General features: G+C 45.3%; 1 protein-coding gene across 5 annotated transcripts; it reads left to right on the forward strand.

The window, feature by feature from the left end:
• The first annotated feature begins 8,814 nt into the window (after window positions 1-8,814).
• Window positions 8,815-22,456, forward strand: LOC116905383 (serine protease inhibitor A3L). Of its 5 annotated transcripts, XM_032908325.1 has the most exons (5): window positions 8,815-8,901; window positions 10,900-11,547; window positions 13,354-13,627; window positions 14,550-14,700; window positions 15,692-16,211. In XM_032908325.1, the coding sequence occupies exons 2-5, from the start codon at window positions 10,917-10,919 to the stop codon at window positions 15,875-15,877; spliced, it is 1,242 nt and encodes a 413-aa protein (XP_032764216.1). In that variant the 5' UTR covers window positions 8,815-8,901; window positions 10,900-10,916; the 3' UTR covers window positions 15,878-16,211. The 5 variants fall into 5 exon arrangements, with proteins under 5 accessions (XP_032764216.1, XP_032764214.1, XP_032764213.1 ...); XM_032908323.1 differs by lacking the exons at window positions 8,815-8,901; window positions 15,692-16,211 and adding an exon at window positions 22,262-22,456 and having other exon boundaries at window positions 10,917-11,547; XM_032908322.1 differs by lacking the exons at window positions 8,815-8,901; window positions 14,550-14,700; window positions 15,692-16,211 and adding exons at window positions 21,166-21,316; window positions 22,262-22,456 and having other exon boundaries at window positions 10,917-11,547.
• Window positions 22,457-23,143: the final 687 nt, after the last annotated feature.

Here is a 23,143-nt window from a genome sequence, read left to right on the forward strand (position 1 = left end):
CTTTATGAAATTCATAGGCAAATGGTTGGAACTGGAAAATATCATCCTTAGTGAGGTAACCCAATCACAGAAAAACACACATGGTATGCACTCATTGATAAGTGGATATTAGCCAAATTACCCTAGATATACAGAACACTTGAAACTCAAGACGGATGATCAAAATGTGAATGCTTCACTCCTTCTTTAAAAGGGGAACAAGAATACCCTTGGCAGGGAATAGGGAGGCAAAGTTTAAAACAGAGGCTGAAGGAACACCCATTCAGAGCCTGCCCCCCATGTGGCCCATACATATACAGCCACCCAATTAGATAAGATGGATGAAGCAAGGAAGTGCAGGCTGACAGGAACTGGATGTAGATCTCTCCTAAGAGACAAAGCCAGAATACAGAAAATACATAGGCGAATGCCAGCAGCAAACCACTGAACTGAGAATGGGACCCCCAATGAAGGAATCAGAGAAAAGACTGGAAGAGCTTGAAGGGGCTCGAGACCCCATATGAACAACAATGCCAACCAACCAGAGCTTCCAGGGACTAAGCCACTACCCAAAGACTAAACATGGACTGACCTGGGCTCCAACCTCATAGGTAGCAATGAATAGACTAGTAAGAGCACCAGTGGAAGGGGAAGCCCTTGGTCCTGTCAAGACTGAACCCCCAGTGAAGGTGATTGTTGGGGAGGGTGGTAATGGGGGGAGGATGGGGAGGGTAACACCCATATAGAAGAGGAGGGGGAGGGGTTAGGGGGATGTTGGCCCGGAAACCGGGAAAGGAAATAACAATCAAAATGTAAATAAGAAATACTCAAGTTAATAAAGTTAAAAAAAAGAAAACAAACAAAAAGAGTAAAAAAATAAAATGTGAAGCAAAAATAAACTGAATAAGAATAAATACTCTATCTGGGAAAAAATAAAAAATAAAAGCACACTTGAAAGCTTAAGAACAAAATGAAGCAAGCAAACCAAAGAGGAGTTGGTAGCAGTAAATAATCAAGCCAAAGGCTGAATCAATCAATTGCATAAAAAAAAGAGAACATTACAAAGAATCAAGAAAACCAAGAGCTGGTTTTTTTAGAAAATCAATATGATAGACAAACACTTAGCCAATCTAAAAGGCAGAGAGACAATATCCAAATTTTAAAAATCAAAAGACGGGAGGGGGAACATAACAAAAACACTGAAGAAATCCAAAGAATCTTTGTCTTGCTTGAAATGACTTTTACTCAACAAAAATTTAGAAATCTAAACAAAATGGATGATTTTCTAGATATAAACCACTTACCAAAGTTAAATCAAGATCAGATAAACTACTTAAGTAGTACTATAATCTGTAAAGAAATAGAAGCACTCATCCAAAGTTCCCAACCTAAAGAAAGCCCAGGGCAAAATTCTTTTGTCACAGAATTCTACCAGACTTTCAAAGAAGATCGAAAACTACTACTCCTCAAAATATTCCACAAAATAGAAACAGAAAGAACATTGCCAGACTCATTCAATGAAGCCATGGTCACCCTGATTCCTAATCCACACAAAGACTCAATTTAAAAAAAAAAGAGAATTTCAAACAATTTCCCTTATGAACATTGATGTAAAAATACTCAATAAAATGTTCTCGAACTGGATCCAAGGACATATTCAAAACATCTTTCACCATGAACAAGTAGGCTTCATTTCATGGATGCAGGGGTGGCACAATATACAAAAATCCATCAAAATAATCCTCTATATAAACAAACAGAAATAAAAAATCGCATGAGCATCTCATTGCAAGCTGAAAAAATATTTGGTGAAATTCAACACCCCCTCATGATAAAAATCTTGGATCAATCAGGGGTACAAAGTACATACCTAAACATAATAAAAGCAATCAATATAATCCAGACCAACAGCCAACATAAAATTAAAGGGATAGAAACTTAAAGCGACTACTAAACTAAAGGACAAGTCTGCCCACACTCCTTGTAACTATTCAAAATAGCTCTTGAAATTCTACCTACAACAAGACAACTAAAAGAGATCAAGGAATACAAATTGGAAAGGAAGAAGACAAAGTATGGCTATTCATAGATGATATGATATTATAAATAAGTGTGCCCCGAAATATTACTGCAAAATTTTTATAGTTAATAAACATCTTTAACAAAGGGATTGAATACAAAATTAACTAAAATGACTCTCCTTGGTAATTTTATTTTAGTTTTTTGATTGAATTATTTGGGTTTGTAGAGTCTAACCTTTGAATTCTTTATATATTTTGAAGATTAGACCTCAATCAGGTGTAGGATTAGTGAAGATCTTTCCTTTTCTTTTCCTTCTTTTTCTTTTTTCTTTTTTTTCTTTTCATCTTTATTAACTTGGGAATTTCTTTTTTTTATCTTTATTAACTTGAGTATTTCTTATTTACACTTCGATTGTTATTCCCCTTCCCACTTTCCAGGCTAACATCCCTAACCCGTCCCCCCCCCCTTGAATATGGGCTTCCCCTCCCCATCCTCCCCCCATTACCCTTTAAGTAGAGAAAGTCTACTGATTTGTTTGAGTTAATTTTATACCCCCAAACTTTGCTGAAGTTGTTTATCAGGCTTAGGAGTTCTCTGGTGGAACTTTTGAGGTCACTAAAGTATACTATCATATCATCTGCAAATAGTGATGTTTTGACTTCTTTCTTTCCAATTTGTATTCTTTTAACCTACTTTTGTTGTCCAGTTGCTCTGTCTAGGATTTAGAGTACTATGTTGAGTAAGCAGGGTCAGAGTGAGCAGCCTTGTCTAGTCCCTGATTTTAGTGGGATTCCTTCAAGTTTCTCTCCATTCAGTTTGATGTTGGCTACTGGTTTGCTGTGTATTGCTTTTACTATATTTATGTATTGGCCTTGAATTCCACATCTTTCCAAGACTTTTACCATGAAGGGGTGTTGAATTTGTCAAATGCTTTCTCAGCATCTAATTAGAGGATCATTTGGTTATTTTTTTTCTTTGAGATTGTTTATATAGTGGATTATATTGATGGATATATTGAACCATCCCTGTATCCTTGGAATGAAGCCTAATTGATCATGATGGATGATCATTTTGATGTCTTCTTGTATTCTGTTTCTGAGAATTTTATTCTTTCTTTGTTTTGTGTATTTGGTATTTTGACTACTATGTGACAGGAGCAATTTCTTTTCTGATCCAATCTGTTTGGAATACTATAGACTTCTTATATGTTTATGGGCATCACTTTCTTTAGGTTAAGAAAGTTTTCATCTATAATTTTGTTGAAGATATGCCCTCTAAGTTGGGAATCTTCGCTCTCTTCTATACCTATTATCCTGAGGTTTGATTTTCTCATTGTGTCCTGGATTTCCTGGATGTTTTGAGTTAAGAGATTTTTGCATTTTACATTTTCTTTGATGGTTGTGTCAATGTTTCTCTGGTACTTCTGCCCTTGAGACTCTCTCTTCTACCTCTTGTATTCTGTTGATGATGCTTACATCTGTGACTCCTGATCTCTTTCCTAGGTTTTCAATCTCCAAGGTTGTCTCCCTTTGTGATTTCTTTATTTTTTCTTCTCTTTCTATTTTTACGTCCTAGATGGTTTTGCTCAATTCCTTCACCCATTATGTGTTTTCCTTTAAATCTTTAAGGGATTTTTGTGTTTCCTGTTTCATTCACCTGTGTTGTCCTGTATTTCTCTAAGGGAGCAATTTATGTCCTTAAAGTCCTCTAACGTCATCATAAGATGTGATTTTAAATCCAAATCTTGCTTTTCCAGTGTGTTTGGGTATCCAGTATTTGCTTTGGTGAGAGATCTGGGCTCTGATGGTGCCATATTGTCTTGCTTTTGTTGCTTATGTTCCTGTGCTTGTCTCCTGACACCTGGTAGTTTCTGGTGTTAGCTGGTCTTGCTGTCTCTGACAGTGGCTTGACCCTTCTATAAGCCTGTGTGTTAGCACTCCTGGAGATCGACTTTCTCCCAGTGGGATCTGGGTATGGAGAACTGTGCCAAAGGGTCAGCTCCGGGCACAGGAGTAAACAGGAAGGATCCTGTCCGAGACTGCTCCTAAGGTCCTGTGTCCAGAGATCTATAGGCATCATTCCTCTTGGGCCAGGAATGTGAGCAGAAGTAGTGGTTTCCCCTGAGCTCTCAGGATTGCCCACACTTCTGAGAGTCCAACTCTTTCTCCCCACAGGATTTGAGTACAGAGAGTTGTGGGACTGGGTCAGTTAATCTTGTTCCAGACTGCCCCTTACTAAATTTTTATTGCTGTGATGAAACACTATGATCGAAAAGCAAGTTGGAGAGGAAGGAGTTTATTTGACTTACACTTCCATAGTATTGCTCATTACAGAAGGAAGTCAGGACAGGACTCAATCAGGGCAAGAACCTGGATGCAAGAGCTGATGCAGGAGCTATGGAGGGGTGTTGCTTCCTTCCTTACTCCATACGTCCTGCTCAGCCTGGTTTCTTGTAAAGTGTACAACCACAGTACCCTCCATCATCAATCGGCAATGAAGAGAATTCCCCACATGTTTGCCTCTAGCTAGATCTTATTGAAATATTTTCTTAATTGAGGTTCTCTCTTTTTGGTGAATATGTCTTTTGTCAAATTGACATAATCTAGCAGGGTATCAATTCATTGAAGCAGAAGGCTGACAAATATGTTTAGGAACAGATTTTAAGAGTGTGAGGTAATGGTGGAAGGGTCAAAAGCCTGGATCAGGCTGAGGTTATCGATATTAATTAGCTCAGTTAGTGGACATTCCCATTTATTTTAGAAACTTATATACTTTCTAAATGGGTGTCATTCAAAAATATATTTCACTGGACCATTTGTGTAAAGAAACACTACTGAAAGGGGTTGGAGATGCCTGGCACTCCTTCACTTAGTGTTGATGAAAGGCTCTTAAGACTCGAGGAATTGCAATGCTAGAGTTGGTGTGCTGAGTAAAACCCAATTCTTCGCCCAAACCTGGGAAATCCCAGGAGAGATACTCCTCACTAATCTTGTAACCCGAGCTATGATGAGAGGAGCACCAGCCCATTTGAAGGGCTCTGTTGTCACCATTCCCTGTGACAGACGTGTGGTTTGGAGACACTCTTACTCAGTTGGATGAATTCATTGTAAAGAGTTTTATTGGACCCTGATGAAGCAGAGGCCAAGGAGATGAACTGAATCAAAAACACAAGGTGATATTTGCTATCATAATGGGCAGCCTAGACAAATCAATGTCCTATGATCTAACCAGAATGAGCAGAACAGGCAAAATAGCTTTTATGGTGGCATGACTCATATTCACCATTGGTACTGCCTAAATAGTCTTGGTGTTCCCAACCATGCAATATGTAAAAAGCATTTGTACTTGATGTGTGTAAACAGAAAAGTTCTCAAACAATTGAAAGCCTCCATTGAATTGTGACAAAAATGTGTCTAGGCCCATGAATCAATTTCCAGACCTGAGCCAGTTTGCAGGTGTAGGTCTAGAGGCCCTGACCGAAAGGAAAACTGGGATCTCTGGAGGAAGGACTTTGAAAATACATCTAAGAGTTTTAGTGCTCCCTTTCCCAGGCCTTCACAAAAGGGACCTTCAGACTTTTACATGGGATAGTGCACACTTGGGACAATAAACAGTGACTTTCGTGGGTTCTAAATTGACAGTGGTTCCAAGGTAACCCTAGAAACACTGTGGACCTCCAGTAAAAGCAGTGGCTTAGTGAGGTCAGGTGATTGGTGGAGTTTTGACTGAAACCCAAATCACAGAAGACCCCTGAACTCATCTCCCAGTTATTTTCGTAGTCATAGAATGTAATTGGAATGAAGATATTTTGAAGGTGTCAGAATTGTCACAATAAACCCCTGACCAGTGGTGAGGACTATTAGGATTGCAAAAGCTAAGCAAAGGTCTTTAGATTTGCCTCTGTCAGGGAAAATAGTGAATCAAATACAGTATCTCGGGGTTAGTGTCAGTGAACCTATTTGGGCTCTAGAGACAGCACATTCCTTCTTGGAATTCGCTACTCTGCCCATCTGTCAAGCGATGTGGAGAGGTGCTGACTTTCCATAGGGTTGGGGAAGGAGAAGGACCTTCAGCAGGTCCAGGACTCAGGGAAGGCTGTTCCCAAATGGAGTCATGTTAAGGGTATTTTGGGTTCTTGTGTGAAAACTCCAAGAAAACAGGACAAGAGTCTTGTGACCTCAAGTTTTTCAAAGCACACAGAATTGTTCTTGCATTACGCTTGAATGGCCCTCTCAGATGGAGTGGACAAGAAGGAGTTTCCTTCTGACTAGTCACTATAGCCAACTATTTTCATTTGTTTATATGGCTCCATGGAAAACCATGGGGTTTTAGTTTTGGTTTTTATTTTGTTGTATTTCAAACCACTTTTGGCTTGTCCCAGTTATTGGACATTTACTGAGGTGACTCTCTGTAACTATTGAGTATAAAGAGGCTGATATTCTGAAGAAAGTTAGCTATTGCATGAGACTCTATTCTGCCTCGTTTTAGACTCCCTTCTCCCAGGTTGGACAACCAACTAGAGCAGTGACAAGCTCCTGTATAACCATGTGACCTTAGCTGCCTGTCATGACCGAGCTGTTTTTTGATCCAACAAGTTCTAAATTAGGACATGCTAAGTAGCAAGCCATTATTAAAAGGAAATGATATTTACATGATCTGACACAAGCAGGTCCTGAAGGAACTACAACATTGCATGAAGAAATTTCCCAAATGCCTAAGCTTTCTATTCCATTGACAGAGCTATCTGCTGCCAACCATGCACCTAGAGTCTCATGATGTGTACTCTGGGATCTGTTGAGTGAGTCATAGAATATTAAGGCTTGTTTTACTGATGTTTCTGCAAGTTATGTAGGCAGCCATGGACAGATGGAGCATAGCAAATCTTTAAGGAAAAACCCTGAAGCCAGCAGCACAGGGACATCTTCTTGTCTGGTAGAACTTCAGGCAGTACTAATGTTCATGCATTTTACTTAGGAGACATGGCCAGATGTGCAATCCTTCACTGATTCATAGATGTTGCCAATAGATTGTCAAGGGCTAGCAAAGAACATGTTTAGAAAATTAATGAGAAAGATGTCTGCTGAAGAAGTGTGAAGAGAAATCAGTCCAGATGCGAGAAGGATCTGAGGATACTTGTGTGCCACACACATGCTCATCCTATGTCGCTTCAGCTGAGGAGGAGTTCAATAACCAGGTAGATAGAATGACCCATTATGGGGATAGTAATACACTTTCTCCTGCCATCTCTATCATTGCAAATAGGCCAATAAACAAGGAGGTCATGGTGACAATGATTGAGGTTAGCTAGGGGCTGGACAACATAGAGTGCTATTCAGGAAGGCTGACCAAGACACTTGGGGGAGCATCTCACAAGCTGTCATGTCTACCTGTGTGGTCATGGGGAAATGAATTAGCTTCCCTGGGTCTCAGTTTCCTCTTCCAAAAAAGGGGTTGCTAACAGCATATAAGTCAGAGGGCCATCACAGGAGTCACAGAGTGTGGGTGACAATCTCTACGTCCCTGATGCCAGCAGGAGATAAAGGAACTCTACCTGGGCACTTTATGTACAGGAGTGTGTTTGCTGATACTTTGCTGTTATGTCCTCATATTGATTGGTGGTGTTCATCTTCAGTGTGAGGTTGGTCAGCTGGGAACTTAAAGAAAGGCTACCACTCTGTCCTCAGTAGGAAGGCTAGGGTGAGAGGAGATCGTCTGATCCATAAGCCCCATGTGGCTACAGGAGTTTGGGATCTAATATTGTGCCAGATGTGGCAGAATCAAAAAGCCTGCAAATGGCAGTGGGTGGCAGAGCCTAGGGCCTGGAAGAGGGAAAGAGTGAGGGAGGAATTGGGGATCTGGTAGTTATAGACACTAGAAAAAGACTCAGGAGAGCATGGGAGCCAGCAGCCCTTGAACTGCAGACATTGAAAACTGTGATTCAAGCAAAACCTTTGCTTCGCTCAGTGGATCCTCTCAAATCATTCAGTTTGATTCCATTGATCAACATGCCTGTCTTCATGCCAACGCCATGGAGGTTTATTACTATTGCTTTGTCATGTAGCTTTAAATCAGGGATATTAGTACCTCAAGTCCTTTTATGGCACAAGATTTTTATACCTATACTGGGTGGGGGTTTTTCCATATGAAGTTGGGAATTGCTTTTTCAAGGCCTGTAAAGAGTTGTGTTGGAATTTTAAAGAGATTGTTTTGAATATGTAGATATGAATTGGTAAGGTGAACATTTAACTTGGTTAATCCTACCAATCCAAGAGCATAGGAGATCTTACCATATTCTGATATCTACCTCAATTTCATTCTTCAGAGACTTGAACTTCTTGTCCTGCAGGACATTTCCTGGCTAGGTTGAAGTTAATCCAAGATATTATATATTATTTTGGCTATTGTGAAGATGTTGTTTCTGTAATTTCTTTCTTTGCCCATTAATATTTGTAGAAAGGAGGGCTATTTGTTTGATTTTTTTTGTTTGTGTTTTAGTTGGTTTTTAGTGTTCATTTTGAAATGATTTACACAATGGAGGAAAAATGTAAGCTTATAGACCTGCTGGGACACAAGTAAGGCAGACTTTGTACACTCTACTTTTGCTTTGGACTTCTCCCACTTTCCTCATTGACTTTGACCACTCAATAAATAAAAGACGTGCTCAGGAGATCAGTACGCTTCTACTGTTCTGAGAAATCATCCCGTCTGCCCATCTGTGATCTGAACACAAAGCACAGGCTGTCCATGCCAGCATTTCCTAAGAGGAGGGAGGAGCCCTTGGTGGGGATAAATAGCCATCGCTGTGCACTGGGGATAACAACACACCAGGGAAGTGACAACCCTGAACATCAGGTGTCAGCAAACACAGAGGCTGGCAGCTGGCTGGTATCAGTTCTACAGGTAATGCCCATGATTCCTGCCTCCTGGGGCAGAAGGAACCTTCCCAGCCTGTGTGGTATGGGCTGTGGACTGCAACCTATGATTGTGGGAGTGGGGAAAGGGCTTTGGCTGAGATACTGGGTTAGAAACAGGGAACATTTCTGGGGTTCATGAAATCTCCTCTCTGGTCTGTTGCTCTTGCCTATGAAAGATGCAGATGCTGTGGTCTGTGCTCATGGAGAGTAAATGGAGCCTGCACCTCTGACTCCACAGGGGAGTTTGAGAGCTTGCTAGCTTGCTTGCTGCTGTCATAGCAAGGGTGACACAGGACTGTTGCAGAGTCACGCTGGGTGAAGTGGCAGCTCTACCATGCTCACATCACAGAGGAGATGCCAGTGGAGATGGGACCCCACTTCCCGCCTAGATCCCAAATGGCATGGCCACACTCAGGGGTTTCAACAAGGGAAGCAAAGAAGGTTCAGTTACTGAGTCAGGGTCTCCTGCTGTACAATCCCAGCAGTCTCTTTACTCTGGAAATAATTTTGGCAAAAAATATTGTTTAGCACCCTCCAAAGAAATGGGTGCGTCAGTCTGAAACTAAAGCACAAGATGAAGGCAGCCAAGTTGTTGAGATCCCTGGCTCCACTGCAGGCATGTCACAGCAATGGGGACAGATGGCTGAGCACCAGCACACCCTCCTGGGCTCTCTCCAGTTCCCTGTTTGCCCTTCAAGTCTTCTCTGCCCCCACCCTGTCTACCCTTTGCTCCCTCCTGATTGTGCACCCTCCTCATATCTCCCTGTTCCTCTTTTTCCCAATTCTCTCTAATTCTTCCTTTCTACAAACTTTACTCAATCCTCTCCTTTCCTGTCCCCTCCTTTCTGTCCTCTCTCCCCTCTTTTCTCTCTCCTCTGTCTTCTCCCTTTCCTCCTTCTCCCTTCCTCCTCTTGCCGCTGCCCACTCTCTTCTCTCTTACCTCCTCTCTCCTCTCCCAACTCTCCTCTTGCTTCTGCTCTCACCATTTCTCCGTCCTCTCTCCTATCTCCACTTCTTCCTCTGCCTCACCTTCACTTACTCTCCATCTTCACCTTTACACTTACAAACAAATGGTCAGAGATCAAAGGCAGATAACCATGATTACAAGCTCTCAACTATAGTCTATCAGGATGAGTGTGGCCACCACTCCAGGGGAATATATAGGAGATGAAGCCCTAGGTATTCCCTACAACCACTCCCAATGCCCACAATAAGCCAGCCACCTACCAGAAATGTAACCTGGACCCCTCACCAGGCTGCACAGAGAGGTCCACCCATTTGCTTTCTGTGACACAGCCATCCTGACAGCCAACACGAAATCTGGTCGAGGTGCGAGAGTCTGATACCACTCCTTCTTCTTCCCACCAGCAGGACTTCCGAGCCTGAGGTACAAAGCACCATGTGGTTCCCTGGCAGGGCAGAGAGAACCTTCCTTTGTGTGTCCTTCCACTACAGGTTCTCAAGGGTCCAGGATTTCCACACTACATCAGATATCTCTCCTGCTTCCTCTCAACTAACCCTCCCCTATCCCTAACTTCAAGCACCAAAGGAACTCAGGGGACTTAAGATTTCTCAGATTTGAAATTGAAGGGCTAAGATAGGGCCTGTGATAAAAACTGCTCCAAGGATCCTGAGTTTTGCCTAAGGAGGTGGTAGCCACAGGTGGCTCAAGTCCAAAGTGCAGACAAGGCTCATGCCCATTCGCTATTCTGCCTTGCTCTATGACCCTAACATATCCCGTCAAATCACTGAAGCTTGGTTTTGTACTGTGAAAATGGGCTACTGCAAAAGCACATCATCTGTGGTAGTAGGGATCATATGGTGTAGTGATGGCATGAGTCTCCAGAGCACTTCCTGTGGGCAGTCACAGAAGCATGAAGGAGAGCAGAGCAGGGCACAATACCAGCCAGGTGGGAGGACTAGAAGATGGTTGAAGCAGCAGGCGTTCCTCCCAGTCTCAACAAATGTGTCTTCTATTTTTCAGCCTGGAGGACACAGAAGATGGCCTTCATTGCAGCTTTGGGGCTCTTGATGGCAGGGATCTGCCCTGCTGTCCTCTGTGATGGCACACTGGGAAGGGACACTCTATCCCATGAAGACCAAGGCAAGGGGAGACAACTGAACAGTCTCACATTGGCTTCCAGCAACACTGACTTCGCATTGAGCCTCTACAAGAAGCTGGCTTTGAGGAATCCAGATAAAAATGTTGTCTTCTCCCCTCTTAGCATCTCAGCTGCCTTGGCCATTTTGTCTCTGGGAGCAAAAGACAGCACCATGGAAGAGATTCTAGAAGGTCTCAAGTTCAATCTCACAGAGATCACTGAGGAAGAAATCCACCAGGGCTTTGGGCACCTCCTACAGAGGCTCAGCCAGCCAGAGGACCAGGTAGAGATCAATACAGGTAGTGCCCTGTTTATTGACAAAGAGCAGCCGATACTGTCAGAATTCCAGGAGAAGACAAGGGCTCTGTACCAGGCTGAGGCCTTCATAGCTGACTTCAAGCAGCCCAATGAGGCCAAAAAGCTCATCAATGACTATGTGAGCAATCAGACCCAGGGGAAGATCGCAGAACTGTTCTCAGACCTGGAGGAGAGGACATCCATGGTGCTGGTGAACTATCTACTCTTTAAAGGTGAGAGTCGTCACTGCCTGGGGAGTGGAGGGAGAGGATCTTGGCTGGGTGCCTATGCTATACAATGTTCACTGGAAAGGAGGTGCTCAAAGCCTTGGAGACATGGGTGCCCAACTTCTTGTTACTCACGAGTCTCCTCTTCTGAGGTGTTTCTGGACAATGATTGTGTCTCCTGGTACATGCTCAACAGAAGCCCTGAGCTCTCAGTCTACAGGGGCTGATTGTTCAATATGACTTAAGCTTACTTACAAGCAGAATGTCATACCTCACATGTCCAGTCCTACCTGTTGGTCAGAAGCCATGGCTACTCCCTGCAGAGACAGGTTCCCTCAGGATTCCCACTGCAGGCATTTCTAGTATGTTCCTGTAGTAGAAGTCCATAAGTGCTGGAGAGTCTCTGACTCTGGGAGAGTCCAGGTGGGCTTGGGACTATTTGATCATAAGGAGCCTAGAAGCAGTAACATGGGAGGTAGCATATCCCACAACTAATGAAGACCACGTGGACAGTTACTGTGCAGTACTTCTCCTCTGAGCCTTTTCTGTAATGAACTTGTCCTGGGCATGGGGAAGCAGGGACTGCATAAAAGCTGCTAGAGATGTAGTAGCTTGGCCATGAAGTGTTCTGTGCTTAGTGTCAGATTGTTTTGTGTAATTTTGCTTTTGTAAAATAACCACCCACTTAGCATGAAAAGTCAGGATTCCCAAGACACATTCCTGAGCCAGCGTCTGATGAGATTTGGGTGCAAGATAGATGGAAACTCAGCTGGAAATGTTGTAGGTAACGGTCCTGGGGGAAATCCAGAGATCCCACACCAACAACATCCTGCTTAATAGAGACCAGGGAGCAAGGTGACCACCCTGAAATTGGTGCCTGACAGAAGTCATGATGTGGCCAGACTGGGGGTTAATAGAAAACTGATTAAAGTTAGTCCAAGTTAGAATAGGGTGGTCTGGGGCTAGAGAAAGAAAATCAGGGTGACAATGGAGAGAAATATAGGATAGGAGGACAGGAGGAAAGAAGACAAAGAACAAGAGCACAGAGGACAAGATGTCCCCAGACCTGATGTGGACAGGGGATGTTGGAAGCATAGTGACAGCCTGAAGGCTTAGACTGGAGGACATGTCTCTCTCAACTCTCCCCAAGACACTGGATAAGTACTGTTTGGTGTGAGTTGAGATGTATGTTTAGGCTGTGAGATGCCAAGACCAAGAAATTGTTACACTCTAGTCCCACGATGTACACTGGGAGTGGAGGCATAAACTAGAAATCTGCATAAACCTGAGCTGGTATTTGTGATTTGTGGAGACTGCCATGGCCCATGTGTGGGATGAGGACGCCTTACCCATGATTCAGCCACAGTCTGTGGGACTATGAACTGCTCCCGATATCGGAGATGGAAGTCTCCGCTCTTCTCTTTCCCCTAAAACCTAACCTAAAAGCCATTGTCTCCTAGACATGGTTCTCCTGAGGAAGACAGGACCCTCAATTCTCCACAGGCTCACCACCTCCACTGTCATCTCTCTTACGCACTCCACCTCACATCCCTGACTGTGTCATTAGTCCAGGTAGCCAGGCTGAGGTTTTCAGGATTCCCTGTCCAAACCATCCATGCCTGGAGACAATTCTCATAGCTAGCAGCTCGATCAACTACAAGCTTTATCCAGTTCTGCACATGTCACACTAAAGGACAGTCTGAGTGACTGAAGGTGGATGGATGGTAGTCACAGCTCAAAAGCTGAGCCTAGATGGGGAGGAGGTAGAGTGTTTGTCCTGTGGCTACAACATGATCATTTGCCTCATTTTAGGCAAATGGAAGGTACCATTTAACCCCAATGACACAACTGAGTCTGAGTTCTACTTGGATGAGAAGAGGTCTGTGAAGGTGCCCATGATGAAAATTAAGGAAGTGACCACACCCTATGTCCGGGATGAGGAGTTGTCCTGCTCTGTGTTGGAGCTGAAGTACACAGGAAATGCCAGCGCCCTATTTATCCTCCCTGACCAAGGCAAGATGCAGCAGGTGGAATCCAGCTTGCAACCAGAGACCCTGAAGAAGTGGAAGGACTCTTTGATTCCCAGGTGCAAGTCCTGAGGACCCAGAACTGACATTAATACCTGTACTGGTGTTGCCTGATGGCCAGTGACCCTGTACCTCATTGTCACAGTATTATCCTATGTAATGGTGGAGAGTCCCCAGGGGACAGATGGACTTGATTTGAATTTCCCTCTGCTGACTATGTGTTTGGGGCCCTGAGTTGCTGTCGATTTTGTTATTCACAGGATGAGATCAACTATAGCAAGGATCTCAGAGTCCCTTCCTCTAGCAGGCTCTAAGTTACAGGAAATCTAGAATGAGTTGGAAGACCAAGGGAATTGTGATTGATAGGAGATGAGCTCTGAACATCAGCTCGGCCCTGTGGAGCCATTTTATCCTCTCAACATGCATCATTCCCCATACAAGGAATAAGACTTGAAGACCTACTGTCTGTTATAGACTCTGAAAGTATATCAGAGACTAAAGAACAAATGTACCCTTAAGCCTACTCTTGTAATAGAGGAAGAAAGAATGTAGGAATGAAAATTAAATTAATCATCATTTAGTAGGTTAAAACATGAGAAAGGGTGAAGTTAAGAAGGGGAGTGTCCAAGGACTAGGAAATCTAGAGTCTGATGCAGTGTGCACTTTTAAATAGAAGGGTTATAGAAGATGTTTTAGGGTTGCTGCACCTGGGGAGGATTCCATTTGTGAATCTAGGAGGAAATCATTCCCAGTAAAGGAACAGGTAGGACCAAGTCAGGTTACCTGTCTACTGTTCACACTCTCAGTCACTGATAAATAATTAATGCATCAGGAAAAGCAAAGTCATGTGGTCTAGGCATGGGTAGAAAGAGGACTTCACTCCAAGGACAGAGCTGTTTATGGAGAGAAGCCCCATGGGCAAGATGAATTGATGGGGACATGGAGTCCAGGGACGCTTACATTGCTATTTTTTATTCTCAGGATTATAAATGATCTCCGCATGCCCAAATTCTCCATCTCCACAGACTACAGTCTAAAAGAGGTCCTTCCAGAGCTGGGCATTAAGAAAGTCTTCTCCCAGCAAGCTGATCTGAGTAGGATCACAGGGACCAAGGATCTGTATGTCTCTCAAGTAAGACAAGAAACACAGGGTGCTTCACGTTGGGTCCTCAATGTGGATGTTGAAGGTCATACGGGCATGTGGGGATGGTTCATGTGTGAGAACAGCGACATTTCTGATGTTCCCTAACAAATGTCCATTCCCTACTCCCTGAATCTAAGCTCACCCAGGAGACCATTGTGGGGAAGAGACTGTAGTTGCTTCATAGAACCATAGATACCAACCTGTGCTGCACTGCAGGGCTGCACATAATACACTGCAGGGTCACCCACAATGCACTGCAGAGCTACCCACAATACACTGCAGGGCTGCACAAAATACACTACAGGGCCTCCCACAACACACGGCAGGACCATACACTGAAGGTGCCACCCACAATATAATTCTGGCCAAATAATTCTCAACCTCAGCTTTTTTAATGCAGTGCTGGAACAGTACTTCTTGACCAGCACACAGAATATTAACAGTAAAAGTAATAACCAGGATCTATGGTAGTTCTGATGAAAACCCAAGAATAGGAGAGAGAAGCCTTAGACCCTCATACCACATCCCTAGCTGCACAGCCTATCAGTGTCCAATGTTCCATCCAGTGCCCACCCAGAACCCTAGGCTCAGGTCTGTCCCAGCAGGACATGGCAGTCTGGGAATGTGCAGTCAGGCCCTCTGCATTGCTGGTGTATGTCCCAAGGAATCCTGCACTGGCTGCCAGCACCCTGGCTGTTCCCTGAAAAAGTTGAGAGGCTGCCTGTGAGGAAACTCCTGCCACTGCCTACTGCCATCCTTCAGTTTGTAGTGGGTTTGAGGGCAGCACAGATTCAGACACTGAGCAGACCAGGGCATGCCTCGTCTCATACCCTGAGCAGAGACTTGGAAATCCATCATTAGAGCTCAGGGAAGGAAGAAAGAGACTCAGCAGCAGAAGAGACCGGCACTCACTGCTTGCTCAAGACCCCGCTTCTGCCCTCTCTGATGTCCACTGAGTGATGCGTTTCTCTCCCCACAGGTGGTGCACAAGGCTGTGCTGGATGTGGATGAGACAGGCACAGAAGCAACCGCTGCTACAGGGGTCGCTACAGTCATACGTAGACAACCTCGAACTCTGAATTTCAACCGGCCATTCATGGTGGTTATCACTGACATGGAGATTCAGTTTGCCCTCTTTGTTGCCAAAATCACTAACCCCAAGTAACCCCAAAGCTCCCCAAGATCTGATAGTTCTGCCCAGAACCCTGGGACTGAGCCTGCATGTGGATCTCTGTATATGTCCTGACATTCATGCTCTGATTGGCTGTTGCAAAGTTGTCTTAGACAGTGACATCGACTATCTCTATGGCCCCCATGTGCACAGGAGCCTTTAGACTGTCAGTGTCAGGCTCTTAGGCCCCTTGGGAGCATCTACCCATGTTTCTGAACCTGGAATCTATCTTTATTCTTCCCTAGTGACTCCTCTTTCTGTGTTCATACCCCAAACCTAGTTATTGGCAAGTACACCCAGTCCCAATAAAGGCTCTGAGCACATCTGCTCTCAGTCTCCACGCTCTTGATGGAACCAGACCAGCCTCTGGGCCAACCCATGAGATTCAGGCCCAGGACTGAGAGGGGAACCTGCTGCACTGAATGCCATTCTAGCATCTGAGAAACTGTTGCCACACTCTTAGCTTATGCTTTCCCCTCCTCAGGCAATGCCACTCAGTGCCCCTTGGAGGGTCCCTTGACCCTGCCCACATCTGGTACAGTGTTGGAGCCCTAATTCCTGCAGCAGCAAGGGGCCTGTGGGTCACTCTCCCTCGCACTTCTCCTACTCAGGGCAAAGTGGTAGCCTCTCTAAGTTCGCAGCTGGCCAACCTCACACAAAATGAGGTAAGACCAAAGGGTCAATAAACATACACTTGTACATAAAGTGCCCAGGCAGTGTTCCCTTAGCTCCTGTTGGAAGGGGTTGCTTCTAGTGACAACAGGGACAAAGAGATTGTCACTCATACTCTGTGACTCCTGTGATGGCCCTCTGACATACACGCTATTAACAGTTCCTTTATGGATGAGGAAACTGAGGCCCACAACAGCTTAGTCATGTCCTTGTGACCACATTATCGGAGTTGGGGTGCTCTTCCAAATTTCCTGATGCCAGAGGAACAGTCTCCCCCAAGTTGTGACTCTGTTCAAGAGGTGTCACTGTGGTGGGCAGGAGGATGAGAAAACAGCTCTGATACTTCCCAGAGAACAAGCAAATAGTCTGTGGATCAGGTGACATCTCTGCTGAGGTGGATGTGAGGAGGATGAGAAGGTACTCAGATAACCACAGAGAATATTTTTGGGCAGGGCAAAAAATAATGAAGCCATTTCTGAGAATCTGAGAGGAAGTGGATTTCTGGGACAATGGAGTAGAATGATGGTAGAGCAGGAAAGGTAGAAATGGCCACAGGATGGCCAAGAGCCTGGCTCCTTGAGGATTCTGGAATAATTTGGAGCCACTGGGAGTGTTGCAGTGGTTAGACCAAGTTTCTCACATGGAAAAGGTACTCTATGAGGTTACAATGCTGAGAACTGAGTTGTGAGAGGTAAGGAGTAGCAAGGACAGTCTAGGAGAACACAGCTGGAGTGGAGAGTAGATGAGCTGGCTTGCTGTCTCCATGGAGAAGGAGAGGGGGTCAAGGTGCATTCAAGTTGGGGCACCTGCTGCTCATGGAGAATCCTCTGGACCTGGAAACACAGCCAGTGGAAGCACATGGTCAGGGACAGCTATACAGTCAGCTGAAACTTGCTTGAGTCTTAAGGGTCCTGAAAACATCACATTGAGCAGTGGTCATGAGGTCATCAGAGAATTAGAGCCTAGTGGGACCCCCAAGTGAACACTCAGGTACCCTTCCCTGATGGCCATGAGATGAGAGAAGAGGACTCATTTATTGAAACAATCAAATGTCCCAACAGACTTTCCAATGTGTCTGTTAGGCATCATCCTGAGACTGGGACACCATGTCCATTCAATGAGCACTGACTAGCTCCAGCTCTATCCCTCCATCCATCCTGGATCCAACTCGCGTGTCTAAAGAGCCTGGTGCTGGATGCATCTCCTTCTGCTGCTGTGCTGGTTCTGGAACTTGTGGCCAAATCTGAGTCCATCTCTTCTGCACTCTAGGACCTAAATATCAGGGATTACTTTTCCTCATTCCCTGAGTGCTGAGGGTTTATCCTCTCTTCTCCTTCAATTGTGTCCTTGATGATGAGCCCTTTACAGAGAGAGATCCAATGTGCAATCAAGGTAACAGACTGTGGGGGCATGGGGAGAATAGGTGTCCAAAAGCACTGAGATTAAATGCCTGGGAGTTTCTTCCATGGTTCAGTGGTTTGCAAATTCTACCAATGTCAATTTTATACTATTTTAACATTGGGAAGTGGCTATGGGGAGGGTGGGATGATGGTCTCAAAAAAAATCCGTATGAGGCTTCTACCACATGACCAACCAGGTCAAACAATAGTGTGACACACAGTCATTTTATTTTTATTTTGGCCAAATTACCTAACAGAGGTAATTGCCAAGTTCTTATGTCTACACACAAGAGAATGCCTATGATGGAGCATTATGGGATAGAAAGTAATGGTGCAGACAATAAATATAATAACTGTGAAGGGCCTGGTTTCCTTCCCATTCCCAACCCCTACAGCCACATGAGAAACCTACTCCAGAATTCAAGCATCTGAAGAAGACATGTCCCTCCAAGATATGTGCGGTTGACATGACCCAGAAGTGCACTAAAGTAGCTGCCACTAGAACCAAGATAAATCACCCTGGCGAGAACACTACTATTCACTAAAATGTTCAACATGATCCAATAGGAAATACCCATACCTGTTGAAGAGCCTCTGTCTCTAGTAGAGTCCATGTGGCATGGGGAGTTGATGCCCTAAGGAGCCTGACTGTCCTAATCTTAAGAGAGGAAGCATCAAAGCCCACAGCTAGTGAAGACTCCTGCTGGCAATTACTACATAGGATTTTTCCCATGAGCCTTTTCTGTAATAAGCTGGTCCTTGACATGAAGAAGCAGGGAATAGGTAAAAGACATTAGAGATGGGAAAGTGTCAGCCAGTGTTCTGTGTTTAGTGTCTAGCTGCTTAATACAACTGTGCTTCTGGAAAATAATGAGCCACTTAGCATGAAAAGTCAAATTCCCAAGACACATTCCTGAGCCAGAGAGTCTGATGAGAGACTTGGGTGCAAGATGGTTGGAGACTCAGCTGGACATGTTGTAGGTAATGGTACTGGGGTAAATCCAGAGATCCCACACCAACAGCATCCTGCTTAATAAAGACCAGGGAGCAAGGTGACAACCCTGAAACTGGTGCCTGACAGAAGTCATGATGTGATCAGCATGGAGTACATCTGGGGCTGTATTAAAGTTAGTCAGGAGCAGAGGAAGAGCAAGCCCGGGGCTATAGACAGAAAATCAAGGTGACAATGGAGAGAAATATAGGACAGGAGGTCAGTTGGATAGGAGGACAGGAGGACAGACAACAGAAAGGCAGGAAAGCCCCAGAGCTGATGTGGGCTGACGATAGTGGAAGCAGAGTTACAGCCAGTAGGGTTAGACTACAAGACATGACTCTGTCAACTCTGCCCAGGACACAAGCTCAAATGCTGCTTGCTGTGAGGTGGGATATGTTTAGGCTGTGAGATGCCAAGTGTAAGAAATTCTTTCGTCACCAAGTCCCAGTGTGTGCATTGGGAGAGGGGCATAAACTAGAAATCTGGGATAGGTCTGAGCTGAACCTGGGATTGGTGGTGGTGGCCAAAGCCCATATGTAGGATGATGACTCATTACCCATGTTTTAGCCCACAGTCTATGAAATTATGAACTGATCATGATATGCAAGAACTCAGTCTCTGCTGTTCTGTTTCCCCTAACAACTATCCTAACAGCCTTGGTCTTCTAGACATGATTCCCATGAGGAAGACAGGACCCTCACATCTCCCCAGGCTCCAGTTTCACCAAGTTCACTCTTGTCTGTCTTACACACTCCACCCAGATCCCTGCCTGTGTCAGGAGCCCAAGTAACCACGCTGTGGACTTGGGATTCCCCTGTCCAAACAATGCCCGGAGACAATGCTCATTACTAGCAGCTTGACCAAATACATGAGTTTTCCAATTCAACATATACCACACTAAGGGACACTCTGAGTGAATGAAGATGAATGGATTGCTGTCACACCTCAGAAGCTGAGCATGGATGGGAAGGAGTGTATCTGCTGCTGTTACAATCTGATAGTTTGCTCCCTTTTAGGCAAATGGAAGGTGCCTTTTGACCCTCGGGACACATTCAAGTCTGAGTTCTACTCTGGCAAAAGGAGGCCTGTGAAAGTGCCCATGATGAAGCTTGAGGACGTGACCATACCCTATGTCCAGGATGAGGAGCTGAACTGCACTGTTGTGGAGCTGAAGTACACAGGAAATGCCAGCGCCCTGTTTATCCTCCCTGACCAGGGCAAGATGCAGCTGGTGGAAGCCAGCTTGCAACCAAAGAACCCGAGGAGATGGAAGGACTCTCTGAGGCCCAGGTGCATGTCCTCAGGACCCAGAACTGTCATTGATCCCTGTACTGCAGTAAACCTGTGGGCCAGTGTCCGTGTACCTCAGAGTCTCACTTATACCCATTGTAATTGGTAAAGAGTCAGCAGGTGACATGTGAAGTTGAGTTGAACTTCCCTCTGCTGACTATATATTTTGCATCCTGAGTAGCTGTTAATGTTGTTCACAATATAAGGTCATCTAGAACTAGGGACTGAGGTGTCCTCCCTCTAGCAGGCTGTAAATTACTCGGAATCTAGAATGAGTTGGAAGGCGGAGGGAATTGTGATTGGCAGGAGAGAAGCTCTGTGTCCTATGAAGCCATCTTATCCTCTCAATACGAATCATTCACCATATACAGAATGAGACTTGAAGACCTACTATGTGCCAAGCTCTGACTTAGACCCTAAGAAGATGTCTGAGACTAAAGCACAAAATTTCAAGAAAATTTCAAGAAAAAGCTTATGGGCTTTCTTGTAATTGAGAAAGAAGGGACATGGAAATTAAGCTAATCATCAGGTAGTAAGAAAGAGGTGAGGAGTGTTGAGGTGGAGAGGAGGAGTTTCAGGGGATTAGGAACTCTGGAGGTTGATGCAGTGTGCTGTGTTAAATAGAATGCTCATTAGGTGATTAAGGTCCGCATGACAGGCAAGGAGTGCATTTGTGGTTCTAGGAGGAAATGATTCTCAATCAAGGAACAGCTAGGACCAAGTCAGGTTGCCTGTCTACTGTTCACACTCTCAGTGATTGATGGATAGTTAATGCCCTATGAAGAGCAAGGTCATGTGGTCTAGGCATGGGTGGAAAGAGAACTTCACTCCAGGGACAGGGTTGTCTGTGGACCGATGCCCCAGTGACAGGGAGGATCGAGTGGGCCACAGTTTCCAGTGACTCTCCATTTCTCTCTCATTCTCAGCATGATAGATGAGTTCTACCTGCCCAAGTTCTCCATCTCTGCCGACTACAGCCTGGAGGACGTCCTTCCAGAGCTGGGCATCAAAGAAGTCTTCTCCACACAGGCTGACCTGTCTGGGATCACAGGGGACAAGGACTTGATAGTCTCTCAGGTAAGTCAAGAAGCACTTGGTGGTTCAGCTTGGGTCCTGAATATGGATGGTTAAGGCCATGTGAGCATGTGGGGATGGTAGATGGGTGAGAACACCTGTATTTCTCAGTTTCCTTCGTGCCTGGGAGACTTTGATTACACCCTAGATACTTCTGCTGAGAGCATGAAACCCAGTCCCTCCTTTACCCCATGGATATAACCGCAAGCCAGAGCCCATGATAGGGAAGTACCTATGCTTGGTGTGAGATCACCATGGGTGCCAACCTGTACTGTACTGCAGGGCCACCCACAATCCACTGCAGGGGCAAATCATGTCCAATCTCAGCTTCTTTAATGCAGTGCTGGAACAGTGCTTCTTGACCAGCACACAGAATATTAACAGTAAAAGTAATAACCAGGATCTATGGCAGGTCTGATGAAAACCCCCCAAGAATAGGAGAGAGAAGCCTTAGACCCTCATACTACATCCCTAGCTGCACAGCCTGTCAGTGTCCAATGTTCTGTCCAGTGCCCACCCAGATCCCTGGGCTCAGATCTGTCCCAGCAGGACATGGAAGTCTGGGAATGTGCAGCCATGCCCTCTGTATTGCTGGTGTATGTCCCAAGGAGACTGGAGCAGGAGGGATGCTGAATCCTGCACTGGCTGCCAGCATTCTGGCTGTTCCCTCTGAAGACATTGAGAAGCTACCTGTGAGGAAACTCCTGCCACTGCCTACTGCTATATTTCAGTTTGGAGTGGGTTTGAGGGCAGCACAGATTCAGACACTGAGCAGACCAGGGCATGCCTCGTCTCATACCCTGAGCAGAGACTTGGAAATCCATGGTTAGAGCTCAGGGAATGAACAGAGAGACGCACCAGCAGAAGAGACCAGCGCTCACTGTTTGCTCCAGACCCCTCTCCTGCCCTCTCTGATGTCCACTGAGTGATGTGTTTCTCTCCCCACAGGTGGTGCACAAGGCTGTGCTGGATGTGGCTGAGACAGGCACAGAAGCAGCCGCTGCCACAGGGGTCAAATTTGTTCCAATGTCTGCAAAACTGGACCCTCTGATTATAGTTTTCGACCGACCTTTCCTGTTGATTATCTCTGACACAGAAACTGAAATAGCTCCCTTTTTGGCGAAGATATTTAACCCCAAATGAGACTCAAACTTCCCAAGGGTTATGCTTCTCCCCAGGCATTGAGCCTGTCTGTGGGTCTCTGTGTGCATTTTGGCTTCCATGCTCTGATTGGCCATGGCGGCATGCCTGGATGAGACAGCGACTAACTGTGTAACAGCCTCATGCACAGATGCCTGTGCAGAGTCACTGCCATGCTCCCAAACTTCTTGGTTGCCCCGCGCTGTATCGCCAGCAAGAACACGCGGGGACACACGAATCCTTCTGCAGCTAAAACGTTTATTGTATCCTAAAGAGAGGGCCCGGGGCGCCAGCATGGCGTGGCTTATATACACCCTAGCGCGGCGCATCCACACCTGATTGGTTGCTTACCCATGATCTCATAGGCACGCCCCGGAGTGGGCAAAGACCTGGCACGAAGGCACTCTTGCACATGAGCACACAGTTAACTTCGTGAAAGGAAGTCGGCTGGCGCAGCAGAGGCCAGCACCATCTTGTAATGGCAAATGCTATCCCAGCTTTCCACGTGGGGCGCAGTGGAAGCCAGCGCCATCTTGTGGTGGCGAATGTTATTGCGGCTCTCCACATCTCCCCCTTATTGTTTTACTAATATGAGGCTGGTCTAGGTCCCTGCAGTTACGTCCATCTGCTGTGGCTCCTGTCTTAGGTCGTTCCTCTATGTCACAGCCTTATCCGTCGAAGGGTAACCCT

Source organism: Rattus rattus, chromosome 7, assembly GCF_011064425.1.
Source record: "Rattus rattus isolate New Zealand chromosome 7, Rrattus_CSIRO_v1, whole genome shotgun sequence".
Taxonomy (NCBI): domain Eukaryota; kingdom Metazoa; phylum Chordata; class Mammalia; order Rodentia; family Muridae; genus Rattus; species Rattus rattus.

Coding starts and splice junctions, on each gene's coding strand:
- LOC116905383 (XM_032908323.1), top strand. CDS start 10,917: ATGGCCTTCATTGCAGCTTTGGGGCTCTTGATGGCAGGGATCTGCCCT. Junction 11,548..13,353: donor GAACTATCTACTCTTTAAAG/GTGAGAGTCGTC, acceptor GCCTCATTTTAG/GCAAATGGAAGGTACCATTT. Junction 13,628..14,549: donor AAGGACTCTTTGATTCCCAG/GTGCAAGTCCTG, acceptor TTTTATTCTCAG/GATTATAAATGATCTCCGCA.